Raw genomic sequence first — 15688 nt, forward strand, 5'->3', positions numbered from 1 at the left:
GTTCCATGGTACTGGGAACAAATACAAAAAGGTTTCTAGAAATGGCTTTGTAGCCTGTACCCTATACTCCCCTCTCTCTAGATTTAGGCATATTTGGCTGCTTGAGTTGAAGTGATCTGTAAACTGGAATTTTATTCTGAATTTATGGGGCAGAGGCTCCTGTTGCACAATTGAGACGTTAACAGGATTTTTAAAAACCGTAGAATAATAATATGTTAAGTTATCCTCTACCTGTGTATTAAAACTTGTTGAGGTCTAGTCTGGTCCCTGGGTGAACCCTACCTTGTGTCAGTCTTGTATGTGTGCACCCTGTATGTGTTTAGTTTGTTGTTTTGTTACCTTTAGTTCTGTAAGTTCTTTACCCTCCACCTGTGGAGTGATTTTTAGTTGTGTTAAACCCTCCTGTTTATTTTTAAATAAATACCCTTTTCTTTATACCTGCTCTTGCCGTCTCCTTACTTGGGTCCTTGCTAAAACACACTAAGCGTAACAGTCTGCTGCACTCCCAGTCCTGTTCTTGGCTCCTGTTCTTGGATCCCTGCGTGTTGGATTCTGACAACATATTTGTTTTGGCACAAGAACACGTGGGAATTCCCGTTCTTGTGGGATTTGGAATGTGTTGTATGATTTAAGTGTGTTGCCCCCAGGTTTTATGTCAGAATAGAGAATCTGTGATAATTGGTGGAAACCGTCTTTATGTGTGAATTGACCAGTCTTTTCTAGTCTTCAGGTGTGTGTCCCCAGCCTAATTTGTGCTTCTTTTTTTTTTAACCTAAAGAAATAAAGCCATTCTTGGGCCTAGATGCTTATGTCAAAACCACTTAAAATTAATTCTGTTACTTTGACCAAAGCATTTTGTTAAGTTATAGTTAACACAAATATAATCTAATGCAAAAAACATCATGTAAAAGAGTTCAATATGTTATCTAGTTGTCAGGTTTTACAAAAAATAACTTGAGCAGTGATTCAGGATCACCAGGTCAGTAACTTTTCATTGGACAAACTTAATAAACAATAAGTTATTATTGACCATAACTCATACGAGATACTAGTTATTTACTTCAATTACAATGCAAAATCTTAGGCCAGAAATCCTGTATGTGCTGAATATGTTATCTGCATCTGTACGTGTCAAGAAAAAATTGTTAAAGGCAGAAGTGATGGATTCCAAGTGAACACAGGAGGTATCCACAACATTGCTCTTCTGCCATCTGCTTTGCTTTGCACATCTCTTCAGGTATTAGTCATCATCAAATTGCTACAAATAACAATGTTGGGAAGCTAGACTGTTGAGCTCAGCTGAAAGAAATGATCCTGCTGTGCGTTTCATACATTCTGATCAGACATCTGCTTTTTGGGTGGCAGACTTTGTCTGCATAGCATATTATCTGTCTATAAGAATTGTCTCTGACATGCTTCCATTGACCATTTTGTTACTAACACATACAAACCCTTAACTGATAGCTTGATGTAATGATATATGTTGATAATTCTATTATTGGTCATATTCTCCTGTATGTTATATATGCTCTCTTCACATTTATATAAAAGAATACAATTATCAATATACATCTCTTGAGCAAGAAAGTGCAGCTTAATTTGCTCCTGTGTGTGCTTCACTTAGTATTAGGTCAATTTGGCCAAAAGTGTGACTTGCTGCATTATATTTATTATACTTACTGTTAGTTCTTTCCAGTGATTTTTAGTGGGCTAATAATAACAATGACATTTAATTAGATAACAACAAAAATAGTTATTTTGAAGCTGTTTAGGCTATATCATTCAATGCTTTCTCTGGCTTTTTCACTACCCGTGTTGTAACATCACAGTGTGATAGTGACAGCCTACGGCAGTATATGTTCTGCAGAGCATTTAAAAAAACAAACAAATTGCAGATAAACCATTAACAAAGCTGGATAAAAGGTCAGGAAACGCAGAATTAATTAGCCAAGCAAATGCACTAACACTGATTTATACCTGATGTCTCTGATGTTGAGATATAAAGTATATAGGTGGTTTCATTTGGACCTGTTATTATTGAAGTACACTTAGTGGTTGGCTGTGCGTATTTGTCTCCTGCTCTGGCTTATATACCTTACTAACATCAGAAGGGCAGACTCCTACAACATAAAGCAACACTGATAGCAACAAAGTCCCGCTAATTTACTTTGAAATGTTAGATGACACATACTCAGCCAGTCTGAAAGTGATTACTTTAGTCATTACTATTATCTCTGACAAAGGAAAGCAACTTATCCTCACACACCATATAAAATACATGGTTATCAAACTAGTCACGATTAATTTTTGGTTGATTGACAAAACATTTTTTGCACATGTGATATGCTGAGATGTTTCTGAAACATGCATCTATTTGTTGCAAACACTAAACTTGTTTAGTTTATCACATATAGACCAAATATCAAACTTGTTGTTTCAGCTCTTCTATTTCGGCCACTTAAATTTCAAAGCTATTTAAATGGCATTGTATGCTTAGTGAACACCTACAAGAATAGTATAACAATACACCAACATTTCTGACCGACTCAGTGTTTGCTCCCTTTCCAGTTAAAATTGGCTCTATAAATCATATTGTTATTGGCACAGTCAGTCACTTTACATTGCTACTATATGAACATACTGTTACTATGTTAATTTTTGTTCCATCCAACTCTGGACAGTTTAACAAATGCATCTATAAACATATATATTTTCTTATTATTGTTGGATATACTTCTTTAAGGATACTACATTTAAAAGAATGTTATTTCACAGTTCAAAAAATCTATTAAAATGCTTCAACATTTTGTAAAAAGCTTCAAGATTTTATATTTAATTTCTTTTGTTCTAAGACAGTAAACAAAAGGGTTTACAAGGGGTGGGCCAAGGAACAACCCGACGATTAAGCCATTACGTTCCTGAAGACTTAATACCACACCTAATCTAGTCAAGATAGAAAGGACAAATACTGGAAAGTAATAACATGTTACAACAATTAAGTGACTCAAACAAGTGCTGCTCATCTTCTTTTTGTCACTACTTGAGGATACTTTTACAAAAAATATGATCCCAAAATAGGACAGGCAAATAAAACTAAAAGTCACAAATAAAATAATAAATATTATGATTGCAATCATATTGAAATAGTATTCATGGTCAGCACAAGTGGTTCGTATTAATGCAGGATAGTCACAGAAAGCATATTTCAGCACTGAATAGCAGTGAGGGAGAGGAATCACAGTTGCAGGAAATACAGCTGTTAAACAACAGCCAACTACCCACAAGATAAATATCAGGACGAGAGTCCGGCCATTTGTTAAATAACTGTGGTACTGAAAAGGACAACTAATAGCAAGCAATCGATCAAATGCCATAACTGACAGAGCCAACGTCTCCTTTATTGCTCCGAAGTTGAAAGCAAACATTTGAATTAAGCAGGGCACATAGGATATGGTTTTAACACCAGCAACTAGAGTCCTAATCATTGTTGGACTGGCACTGGAGGTGTACAGTATATCAACCACAGCAAGGTTGCAAATCAGAAGATACATTGGTTTGTGCAATTTCTTGTCATAAACAATAAACAGAATGTTTATGATATTGGCTAAACAACATACAACATACACAATCAATATAACCACACCAACTGCCACAGGCATATTAACTGAATCAAAGCCACTTATGATGAATTCTGTTATTTTGATTGAAGTGTTGTTCGAAGTCATGTTTTAAAAATATAAATTTTAAAATGCCAAAGCAAAAAGAGAAATAGATGGAAAAACTTTCAAAGAAAAAGATCATTCACAATAGTGTAAATCCTTATCTGTCATATCCAGCTGTTAAGACTTACAAATAAAATTCTGAGCCCAGTCAATCGGCTTACACCACAACAACAATGGGGTTTACCGTACAGCTTCTAGGATGCAGGGTTATAAGGATCACTAGAACAGTAACTGTTAACTGGATCAGCTCATTATCCAATCCTATTGGATGTTGCCCTCAAGTGTTTTGAGCTATAGGAAGTTACCTAAACCCTTTTTCCAGAATCTGAATTAGAATCAGTACTATAAATGTAGCTCAGTTGGTAAAGGCAGTCGTCCACGGACCACAGGGTGAGTGATTCGATCCCTGGTACGGTCCAAGCCCGGTAGAAATTGGGGAGGGTTGCGTCAGGAAGGGCATCTGGTGTAAATACTGTGCCTAATCAACATGCAGACATTGATCTGCTGTGGTGACCCTGAACTCACGGGATAAGCAGAAAAGGACAAAATAAAAAAATAAAAAATTGTAAATGTATGTCAGACAACTGCAGTACAGAAACAGATATTAGGATGCCTTTCTTTGGTCCTAGAAACTATCAAGCAATCGATCAAATGCCATAACTGTTAAGACAAGCATCTCCATCACCTCTCCTAAGTGGAAAGCAAACATTTGAATTAAGCACAGCGCATATGATATAGTTTTAACACCAGCAATTAGAACTCTGATCATTGTTGGACTGGAACTGGAGGTGTAGATTATATCAACAATAGCAAGGTTACAAATCATAAGATACATTGGTTTGTGCAAGTCTTTTTCATAAATAATAACAAAAATATTTGGGATATTGGCTAGAACAGATACCACAGATAAGCAGTATAACTGCACCAAATACCAAAGGCCTTTCAGTTGTGTCTAAACCACTTATACTAAATTCTGTTACTTTGACGTATTATAGTATTATAGTATTATATGACGATATAGCTAGGAAAATATTGATTTAAAAATACAAAAATAAGATGACAATCCCTTTCTTTAAGCGAAAGACAATTCAGTATATTGTAAATCATTCCCAGTCATAAGCAGCTGTGAAGAAAACTATTCAGCTAAGCTCAAGCAGCTTTCACAGCAACAACAATATGGTTTAATAGAGCGATTCTACGGTGTGTGGCTATAAGTTTTACCATATAGTAGCATTTTATTGGACAGGCTCATTGTCCAATCACATTGGATAAGGGACTGGAGTTAGCTAGTTAGCTTCTTGTTCCACGGTACTGGGAACAAATACAAAAAGGTTTCTAGAAATGGCTTTATACCCTGTCTGTCTCCCACCACACAATGCTATTGTAGAAGTCACAGAGTTCCTTGGATTTCAGGGTTTGGCTTTGTCCTCACATTCAGTTTTTATTGTGAGTGCTTCTATACACTTTTCTCTGCCTTTGAAAACTTATCAGATCAATGTGCTACAGCTGAACTGCTGTCATGTTCTAAATTCTTAAAATAAAGAAAGCAAAAAGCATGCATCTAACTGTATTATAGCTACTACAGCAAATAATCTGAATACTTATGTGAAAGATTTTAGTTTGGGATTTTTAAAGAGCTGGCATCATGGTCCTTCTTTCTCTAAATCCATTTTTATAAACAGCCAATCTCCCCTCTCTCTAGATTTAGGCCTATTTGGCTGCTTGAGTTGAAGTGATCTGTAAAATTATGAATTTTATGGGGCAGAAGCTCCTGCTGCACAATTGAGACGTTAACAGGATTTTTAAAAACAGTAGAATAATTTCAAAATTTCTAAAACAAGTCATGTTCTTCTAATGTAGCTAGAGGCATCTATCTTAGCTGTATAACAGGAGATTGAAGAGCTGTACTTGGCTTGTAACTTGTTCTAAACTTACCACACAATGGTAGGTTTTTAATTTGCTTGATAAAAAAACAGGTGTTGTGTTCTATTTGTTTCAACTTGTGTAACTCTACCATAACGACCCAAAGTTAGCTTAGCGTTTGACATGCTACCTGGTTGTCTGCAAAGCATGCTAACTGTGGCTAGCGTCTCCATACGTAACTAATAAAATGCTTAGAATTTAAAATAATTATGTTTTACAGCAAGCCGACAGGAGCCTGTACATGGTAATAAATCCAAAAGAGCAAGGTTAAGCAAAAAAATGTATGTTCAGAAGCACATGGCAGTTACATGTTTGGACTAAGACCAGCTGGGGCCTTGGTACAATAGGCTTTTGAAAAAGTGAAGGTTCAGCTTTAAGTGATGATAGTGGGTCACAAAGATATTTTAAAAAGGTTAAAAAAAAATACCCATTGTTTATTTTGTTTATGTTTATGAGTTGATTCTCTAGATAGCTAACCTAGAGTCTTTCCATATGTTAGTGTTACAGCAATTATAACAATAAATAGTCTTTTTCAAGTTAGGATACAGTGCCAACAAACTAGTTTATGGTTATAAAAAACTGTATTTAGCTAGAATACCACCCCATCACGTGGCCCCGCCCAGCCACCAAGGGCCACCCTGGTCCCAAGGCCGGATAAAATATCTATTGCTTTAATTTAATATCCTTTTTTGCAAACGTAGTGCTACTGTATGAGTCTAGTATGATCATACTAAAGTGCCATGTCCATATAGATACAAAAAAAAAAAACTGTAGCTCAGTTGACTAAGCCTCCCACTAACAAATTAGGCTCACTGTGGCAAGGTGAAATTATTAAAAAAATCTGACATCCAATATTTAATCACAGATGTTTAAGTAAGTGTAGATACATTAGTCCACATTAGGTTATATTTACTTAGGTTAAATGGATGTGTATGGTGTAATGGATTATAAACACACACTCGGAATGAGTAAAGTTCAATTAATTTAACATTTGGAAAAGCATACCCCTTTCTATCTATAGCCCCACAGTTAACAGTGTATGTCAGAGAACAAACCAAGCCAGGAAGTCCAAAAAATTGTCTGTGGACTTCCAAGATGGGATTGTATCGAGGCACAGATCTGGGGAAGGGTATAGAAACATTTCTGCAGCATTGAAGTTCCCAATGGGCACAGTGAGCTCTATCATCTGTAAATGGAAGAAGTTTGGAAACACCAGGACACTTCGTAGAGCGGGCTGGCCGGCAAAATTGAGCGATTGAGAGAGAAGGGTCTTAGTCAGGGAGATGACCAAGAACCCAATGGTTTCTCTGTGGAGGGAGGAGAACTTTCCAGAAGAATTACCATCTCTGCAGCACTCCACTAATCAGGCCTGTAGAGTGGCCGGACGGAAACCACTCCTCAGTAAAAGGCACATGACAGCCCCGCCTGAAAGACTCTCAGACCATAAGAAAGAAAATTCTCTGGTCTGATGAAACAGAGATTGATCTCTTTGGCCTGAATGCCAAATAACATGTCTAGAGCCAATACCATCCCTACAGTAAAGCATGGTGGTGGCAGCATCATGCTGTGGGAATATTTTTCAGTGGCAGGAACTGGGAGACACAGATACTCTTCACCATTAGCGGTGATCGTCCAGGGAAAGGACATTGAGAGAGTGGAATCTAACTAATACCTGGGTGTTCACCTAAACAACAAACTAGACTGGACAGAAAACTGAGATGCACTTTATGGAAAAGCAGAGAGCAGACTCTTTCTGCTGAAGGCAAAGGTCTTTTGGAGTCCAAGGAGCACTAATGAAGACCTTTTTTGACTCTGTCCTAGGGAAAGGAGGATGTTAGCCCAGCTATCATCCTTGGTGGAGAACAATCCCTATATGGCACAATGACATCTCTGAGCAGCTCCTTCCATGATTGTACAATTGTAGTTTTGTAGTTTTATTTCTGTACATTTTTTAAATACCTTTTTTCATTTTGTAAAAACATTCTTCTTATTATTAGCAACATTTACTGCTGCTTTGGGACAAATAAAGGTTTATCTTTTCTGATCTTATATAGGGAGTAGGGGTAATTTCAGACACAGCCCATGTTTCTTTGTGTCAAGATATAAACACTGTGCAACAATTACAAAAAATGTTTGATTTCTTTTTTAGGAGCAGAGAGCAGCTTTAACAAGGTAAAACAAGTTCCCTTTGGGCTGAATTAAGTTTTTGGAACTTTTAACTAAATCTTTAATCTTAAAAGAAAACATCAAAATATTGTTTGAAATTACCAAGACAATTAATAAAAAAACATGACAGAAAAAAAACATAATAGGTAATTTTTTATTTAATTTCTAAATTTACTAATTTCAGTTCTGGTATTTAATAACAATAAAATCAGTACACTTAGACTATTAAATCTTTAATTTAATAATCTTATGACATGATGTCGAACATATAAAACTCAAGTAATGCTTGCAGACTGGTTCAAGTACGAATATATTATATATTATAATAAATTAAAGATTAAGGTCTTTTCACTAAATATTTTACACCTTGGATTTTTTTTACTACAATATCAGGCGCAATTGGGAGAAACATTTTTGACACACATTTCCTATGTACTTTTGCAAACATCTACAGAGATAGTATAATTAGTTAATGACATATAAACAGTTACAAAGCACAGTACTCACACAGTCCAAACACATGCAGATTAAAATAGCTGTAAATTTGCTGGTACAAGGGAAAACCATGAAAAACCATGGTGAATGTGTTTTTTCACAAATTACTAACATGTCTTATTCAGTGTTTCCTATTTTCGACACAGCTTAAAAAAGGCTTCTCTCCTTCACAATTCTGGACAGAATAAACAGTTTAGAAGATTTATAGACTGATATATTATTTAATCACATTTCTTTTAAAAGCATACACGATAGAATAAGAGGCCAAGGAATCAAACTTGTATTTCATAAGAATTTACTAAGATTCCTTAACATTTTTGTATAGACTAGTAATTCTACTTTTGATTTCTTTTGTCCTAAGACAGTACACAAAAGGATTTACAACAGATGGAACAAGGATAGACCCAATTACCAAACCATTGCGAGCCTCAAGAGTTAAAACCAAACCTAACCTGGTCAAGATTATGATGATAAATGTTGGACAGTAATAACATGTGACTGAAATCAAGTGGCTGAAACAAGTGCTGCCCATTTTTTTTTTGTCATTGTTTGAGGATAATTTCACAAACAATATGATTCCAACATAGGAAAGGCAAATGAAAATAAAAGTGAAAAATATAAAAAAAAAAGATATGATTGCAACCAGATTGAAGTAGTAGTTAGGGTCAATACAAGTAGTTCGGATTATAGAAGGAAAGCTACAGAAAGCATATTTCAGCACTGTAGAGCAGTGAGGGAGGGGAATCACAATTGCAGGTAAAACAGCCACAAAACCACAACCAACTATCCACAGGATAAATGTAACGAAAAAAGTATGTTTATTTGTCAAATAACTGTTGTATTGAAAAGGTCGACCAACAGCAAGCAATCGATCAAATGCCATAACTGCTAAGATCAGCATCTCCATCACCTCTCCTAAGTGGAAAGCAAACATATGAACTTGGCACGGCGCATATGATATACTTTTAACACCAGCAATTAGAATCCTAATTAGTGTTGGACAAGTACTGGAGGTGTATATTATATCAACAAAAGCAAGATTACAAATCAGAAGATACATTGGTTTGTGCAATTTTTTGTCGTAAATAATGACAAGAATATTAAAGATATTGGCTGTTACAGATAGAATAAAGACAAGCAGTATTACCACACCAACTACCAAAGGCCTTTCACTTGTGTCCAAACCACTTATAATAAATTCGGTTACTTTAATTGAAGTATTCTGTGAAGACATAGTTTGGAAAACATAGATTTAAAAGTAAGTAGATCCAAACAATTGAAGAAAGAGTTCATTCTATTCTAAATTATAACATAAAAATTAACTACAATAAAACAGTTTTCTCTGCAACAGCAACATTGTTTGCTGGACAGATTCTAGGGTGTGTGGTTATAAGTCTTACTATGTAGCAACACTTCATTGGACAGGCTCATTGTCCAATCACATTAGATGTTGACCCCGGGTAGTTTGAGCTAGGAGCTCAAACTACTAGTTAGCTCAATCCAATGAATACTATGTTATGTCAGAAATCCTGTACATGCAGGCTATGTCTGCTGCAGAGGGCAGACCAACTGGGTTGGGTGGGGACATATAGGGACATTATATATATATATATATATATATATATATATATATATATATATATATATATATATATATATATATATATATATATATATATATATATATATATGTGTGTGTGTGTGTGTGTGTGTGTGTGTGTGTGTGTGTGTGTGTGTGTGTGTGTATGTATGCTATATATATATATATATATATATATATATATATCGCTGCCCCATGTTTGCATCAGCATAATATGTAATCTAAATTTGTACAACATTTTTGTACAAAATTTGTACAAAAAGAAAAGTCATTTTACCTTTATTTTCCTCTGTCTGCGTTATTTTGGTGCTTTTTTTGTCTTTCGTTCTTTAACCCACAAATTGTTAAATTAAGAAGTTCCTGGTTGTCACTATATGTCAGAAGTTGGGTCTTTTTTTCCTTTTATCAACATTAGTTATTTATGTATTTATTTATGTTTTCATGCTGGTAACACTTTGAGCTCTAGTGTTTGTTGCTAGTGTGTCTCCTCATATTCTCTGTCCTTGCCTCTTCCTATTCTCTTCCACCAGCTTTGTTTGCCATGGAATATGTTAGTTAGTCATGGAGTTTATTACTTAGTACCTTGTTGTGTTAGTGCCTCGATATTGTGTTTTTGTTAGTATATCTCTTACATTTTGCAGTGAGCGTTTTATATTATATTATATTATATTTGTAATCCTACCATTTACATCCTAGGGAGCATTTTCTGTTTATTTTTCCTTTACTCGTTCGCTAGTTTTGAGTTAGTTTATTTAATATGCAGTCAATTTTATTCAGTCTGCTGTTACAGTTCTGTGTGTGTGTGTGTGTGTATATAAAATGCTGTATAGCTATATATATATGACTATATATATATATATAGCTATATATATATATATATATATACATACATATATATATATATATATATATATATATACACACATATATATACAGCTGCCCCATTTTTGCATCAGCATAATATGTAATCTAAATTTGTACAAAATGTTTGTACAAAAAATTACAGTTTCATATCTTTATGTTTGAAGCCTGAAATGTGGCAAAAGGTCGCAACATTCAAGGGGGCCGAATACTTTCGCAAGGCACTGTGTATATATATATTGATCATATTCTACTGTATGTTATATATGCTCTCATCACATTTATATAATAGAATACAATTATCAATATACATCTCTTGAGCAAGAAAGTGCAGCTTAATTTGCTCCTGTGTGTGCTTCACTTAGTATTAGGTCAAAAGTGTCACTTGCTGCATTATATTTATTATACTTACTGTTAGTTCTTTCCAGTGATTTTTAGTGGGCAAATAATAACAATGACATTTAATTACATAACAACAAAAATAGTTATTTTGAAGCTGTTTAGGCTATATCATTCAATGCTTTCTCTGGCTTTTTCACTACCCGTGTTGTAACATCACAGTGTGATAGTGACAGCCTACGGCAGTATATGTTCTGCAGAGCATTTAAAAAAAAAAAACAAATTGCACATAAACCATTAACAAAGCTGGATAAAAGATCAGGAAACGCAGAATTAATTAGCCAAAGAAATGCACTAACACTGATTCATACCTGATGTGTCTGATGTAGAGATATAAAGTATATAGGTGATTTCATTTGGACCTGTTATTATTGAAGTACATTTAGTGGTTCGCTGTGCGTATTTGTCTCCTGCTCTGGCTTATATACCTTACTAACATCAGAAGGGCAGACTCCTACAACATAAAGCAACACTGATAGCAACAAAGTCCCGCTAATTTACTTTGAAATGTTAGATGACACATACTCAGCCAGTCTGAAAGTGATTACTTTACTATTATCTCTGACAAAGGAAAGCAACTTATCCTCACACACCATATAAAATACATGGTTATCAAACTAGTCACGATTAATTTTTGGTTGATTGACAAAACATTTTTTGCACATGTGATATGCTGAGATGTTTCTGAAACATGCATCTATTTGTTGCAAACACTAAACTTGTTTAGTTTATCACATATAGACCAAATATCAAACTTGTTGTTTCAGCTCTTCTATTTCGGCCACTTAAATTTCAAAGCTATTTAAATGGCATTGTATGTTTAGTGAACACCTACAAGAATAGTATAACAATACACCAACATTTCTGACCGACTCAGTGTTTGCTTCCTTTCCAGTTAAAATTGGCTCTATAAATAATATTGTTATTGGCACAGTCAGTCACTTTACATTGCTACTATATGAACATACTGTTAGTATGTTCACTTTTGTTCCATCGAACTCTGGACAGTTTAACAAATGCATCTATAAACATATATGTTTTCTTATCATTGTTGCATATACTTCTTTAAGGATACTACATTTAAAAGAATGTTATTTCACAGTTCAAAAAATCTATTAAAATGCTTCAACATTTTGTAAAAATCTTCAAGATTTTATATTTAATTTCTTTTGTTCTAAAACAGTACACAAAAGGGTTTACAAGGGGTGGGCCAAGGAACAACCCGACGATTAAGCCATTACGTTCCTGAAGACTTATTACCACACCTAATCTAGTCAAGATAGAAAGGACAAATACTGGAAAGTAATAACATGTTACAACAATTAAGTGACTCAAACAAGTGCTGCTCATTTTCTTTTTGTCACTACTTGAGGATACTTTTACAAAAAATATGATCCCAAAATAGGACAGGCCAATAAAACTAAAAGTCACAAATAAAATAATAACTGTTATGATTGCAATCATATTAAAATAGTATTCATAGTCAGCACAAGTGGTTCGTATTAATGAAGGATAGTCACAGAAAGCATATTTCAGCACTGAATAGCAGTGAGGGAGAGGAATCACAGTTGCAGGAAATACAGCTGTTAAACAACAGCCAACTACCCACAAGATAAATATCAGGACGAGAGTCCGGCCATTTGTTAAATAACTGTGGTACTGAAAAGGACAACTAATAGCAAGCAATCGATCAAATGCCATAACCATCAGAGCCAACATCTCCATTATTCCTTTCGAAGTTGAAAGCAAACATTTGAATTAAGCAGGGCACATAGGATATGGTTTTAACACCAGCAACTAGAGTCCTAATCATTGTTGGACTGGAACTTGAGGTGTACAGTATATCAACCACAGCAAGGTTGCAAATCAGAAGGTACATTGGTTTGTGCAATTTCTTGTCATAAACAATAAACAGAATGTTTATGATATTGGCTAAACAACATACAACATACACAATCAATATAACCACACCAACTGCCACAGGCATATTAACTGAATCAAAGCCACTTATGATGAATTCTGTTATTTGGATTGAAGTGTTGTTTGAAGTCATGTTTTAAAAATATAAATTTTAAAATGCCAAAGCAAAAAGAGAAATAGATGGAAAAACTTTCAAAGCAAAAAATCATTCACAATATTGTAAATCCTTATCTGTCATATCCAGCTGTTAAGATTTACAAATAAAATTCTGAGCCCAGTCAATCGGCTTACAACACAACAATGGGGTTTACCATACAACTTCTAGGATGCAGTGTTATAAGGATCACTACAACAGTAACTTTTAACTGGATAGGCTCATTATCCAATCCTATTGGATGTTGCCCTCAAGTGTTTTGAGCTATAGGAAGTTACCTAAACCCTTTTTCCAGAATCTGAATTATAATCAGTACTGTCAATGTAGCTCAGTTGGTAAAGGCAGTTGTCCATGGACCACAGGGTGAGTGGTTTGATCCCCGGCCCTGGCTATACGTTGAAGTTTCCGTGGGCAAGACACTGAACCCCTAACAGCCCATTCCCATCCCCTGCTGTGTAGTGCTGGTCCAAGCCTGGTAGAAATTGGGGAGGGTTGCATCAGGAAGGGCATCGGGCGTAAAAACTGTGCCAAATCAACATGCAGACATTGATCCGCTGTGGCGACCCTGAACTCACGGGATAAGCCGAAAAGGACAAAATAAAAAAAATAAAAAAAACTGTAAATGAATGTCAGACAACTGCAGTACAGAAACAGATCACAGGATGCCTTTCTTTGGTCTTAGAAAATAATAACAGTATTAATAAACCGCATATCTGCACATATCAGCAATCTGTCATCTCTGGAATATCATGCCCTTAGGATCACAGCACCGCTTACAGTCCAGGTGATTGTGACATATCGACCACCGGGCCAGCTGGGGAACTTCTGTGATGAACTGGACATGTTGCTGTCCCACTTCCCGGAAGACGGCACTCCTCTTATCGTCTTGGGAGACCTGAACATCCACCTGGACAAACCACATGCAGCAGACATGTTTGCTCTTCTAAACACATTTGACCTGTGTCTGGTCTACACTCCTCCGACCCACAAAGCTGGCGACAACCTCAACCTCATCCTCGCCCGGAACTTCCTTTTCAAGACCAACTTCCTCGATGTCAACCAGTCTGGGTTCAAGAGGGGTCACTCCACAGAAACGGCACTCCTGACTGTTGTGGAATATCTTCGAGCTGCAAAAGCCACATGTCAATCTTCTGTCTTAATTCTACTTGATCTATCTTCAGCCTTTGACACCGTGAACCATCAGATTCTCTTGTCCACACTCTCTAAATTAGGCATCTCTGGATCAGCCCTAGACTGGCTTCATTCTTACCTATCGGGACGAACCTTCAACGTATCCTGGCAGGGGCATCTTTGTCACTCTCATAGCCTCTCTAACGGTGTGCTGCAGGGCTCAGTTCTTGGTCCTCTTCTTTTTTCTATCTATACTTCATCCCTAGGTGCCATCATTCACTCACATGGTCTCTCCTATCACTGCTACGCTGATGACACACAGCTCTTCCTGTACTTTCCACCGGACAGCTCCACTGTCTCATCACGCATCTCTGCCTGTCTCTCAGACATCTCAGCCTGGATGAGTGAGAGATATCTTCAACTCAACCTCTCCAAGACCGAAGTCCTTGCCTTCCTAGCCAGACCTTTGACCCAACACAACATCAGCATCAACATTGGATCTACAGTGATTGTCAACACAAGGTCGGCCAAAAATCTAGGGGTCATCATCGACGACGTCCTGTACTTTGAGGACCACAACTCCTCAGTCTCTAGGGTGTGCAGATTTGCTCTCTACAACATCAGGAAGATCAGACCCTAGATCACAGAATATACAACCCAACTCATTATACAGGCGCTGGTCATATTTCGTCTCGATTACTGCAACGCTTTGTTGATGGGGTTACCGATATCCACAATCAAACCCTTGCAGATGATCCAAAATGCAGCAGCTCACCTTATTTTTAATCAGCCAAAAAAGACCCATGTGACCGAACTCTTTAGATCTCTACACTGGCTTCCTGTAGCTGCCTGCATCAGGTTCAAAGCTCTGTCTCTTTATCGAAGGGTGGTTAACTCGGCAGCTCCCGCTTACCTCAACTCACTCATTCAAGTCTACAATCCTTCCCGCCCGCTGTGGTGTGCCATTGAACGACGTCTGGTGGTCCCAGCACCGCACAGAAGACACCAAACAAAACATTTTAGCGCAATGATCCCACGATGGTGGAACGAGCTATTAAACTCTGCACACTGAGCAAACTCACTCCCAGTATTCAAAAATAGTGAAAGTTTTAAATACATTTGTTAAGACTCCAAAGTGTCGTCTTTTTGTGTCCTTTGTAACAATTTGCAACAATCAGAAACTCCAAAAGTATTACTTCAAAAACTAATATCTATGATAAAGAAAAGCATCTTATCCTCACACATCAATTGGTTCTTAAAAATACAAAAAAAACATAATTATCAAAATGGTCAATGCCGATTTTGATTGATCATTGA

The 15688-nt window shown here is 36.2% G+C and overlaps 2 protein-coding genes and 1 pseudogene across 2 annotated transcripts; all 3 read right to left on the reverse strand.

The window, feature by feature from the left end:
- Nucleotides 1-2798: 2798 nt before the first annotated feature.
- Nucleotides 2799-3725, reverse strand: LOC137129263 (olfactory receptor 10G4-like). Its single transcript, XM_067508211.1, has one exon. The coding sequence runs from the start codon at nucleotides 3723-3725 to the stop codon at nucleotides 2799-2801; it is 927 nt and encodes a 308-aa protein (XP_067364312.1).
- A 4879-nt stretch (nucleotides 3726-8604) lies between these two features.
- On the reverse strand, nucleotides 8605-9540 carry LOC137129264 (olfactory receptor 5AR1-like). The gene has a single exon (XM_067508212.1). It carries the CDS (start codon nucleotides 9538-9540, stop codon nucleotides 8605-8607), a length of 936 nt encoding a protein of 311 aa, XP_067364313.1.
- Nucleotides 9541-12291: 2751 nt separating this feature from the next.
- On the reverse strand, nucleotides 12292-13219 carry LOC137129268 (olfactory receptor 13G1-like; annotated as a pseudogene).
- Between the last annotated feature and the right edge of the window lie 2469 nt (nucleotides 13220-15688).

This window comes from Channa argus, chromosome 6 (genome assembly GCF_033026475.1).
Source record: "Channa argus isolate prfri chromosome 6, Channa argus male v1.0, whole genome shotgun sequence".
Lineage (NCBI taxonomy): Eukaryota > Metazoa > Chordata > Actinopteri > Anabantiformes > Channidae > Channa > Channa argus.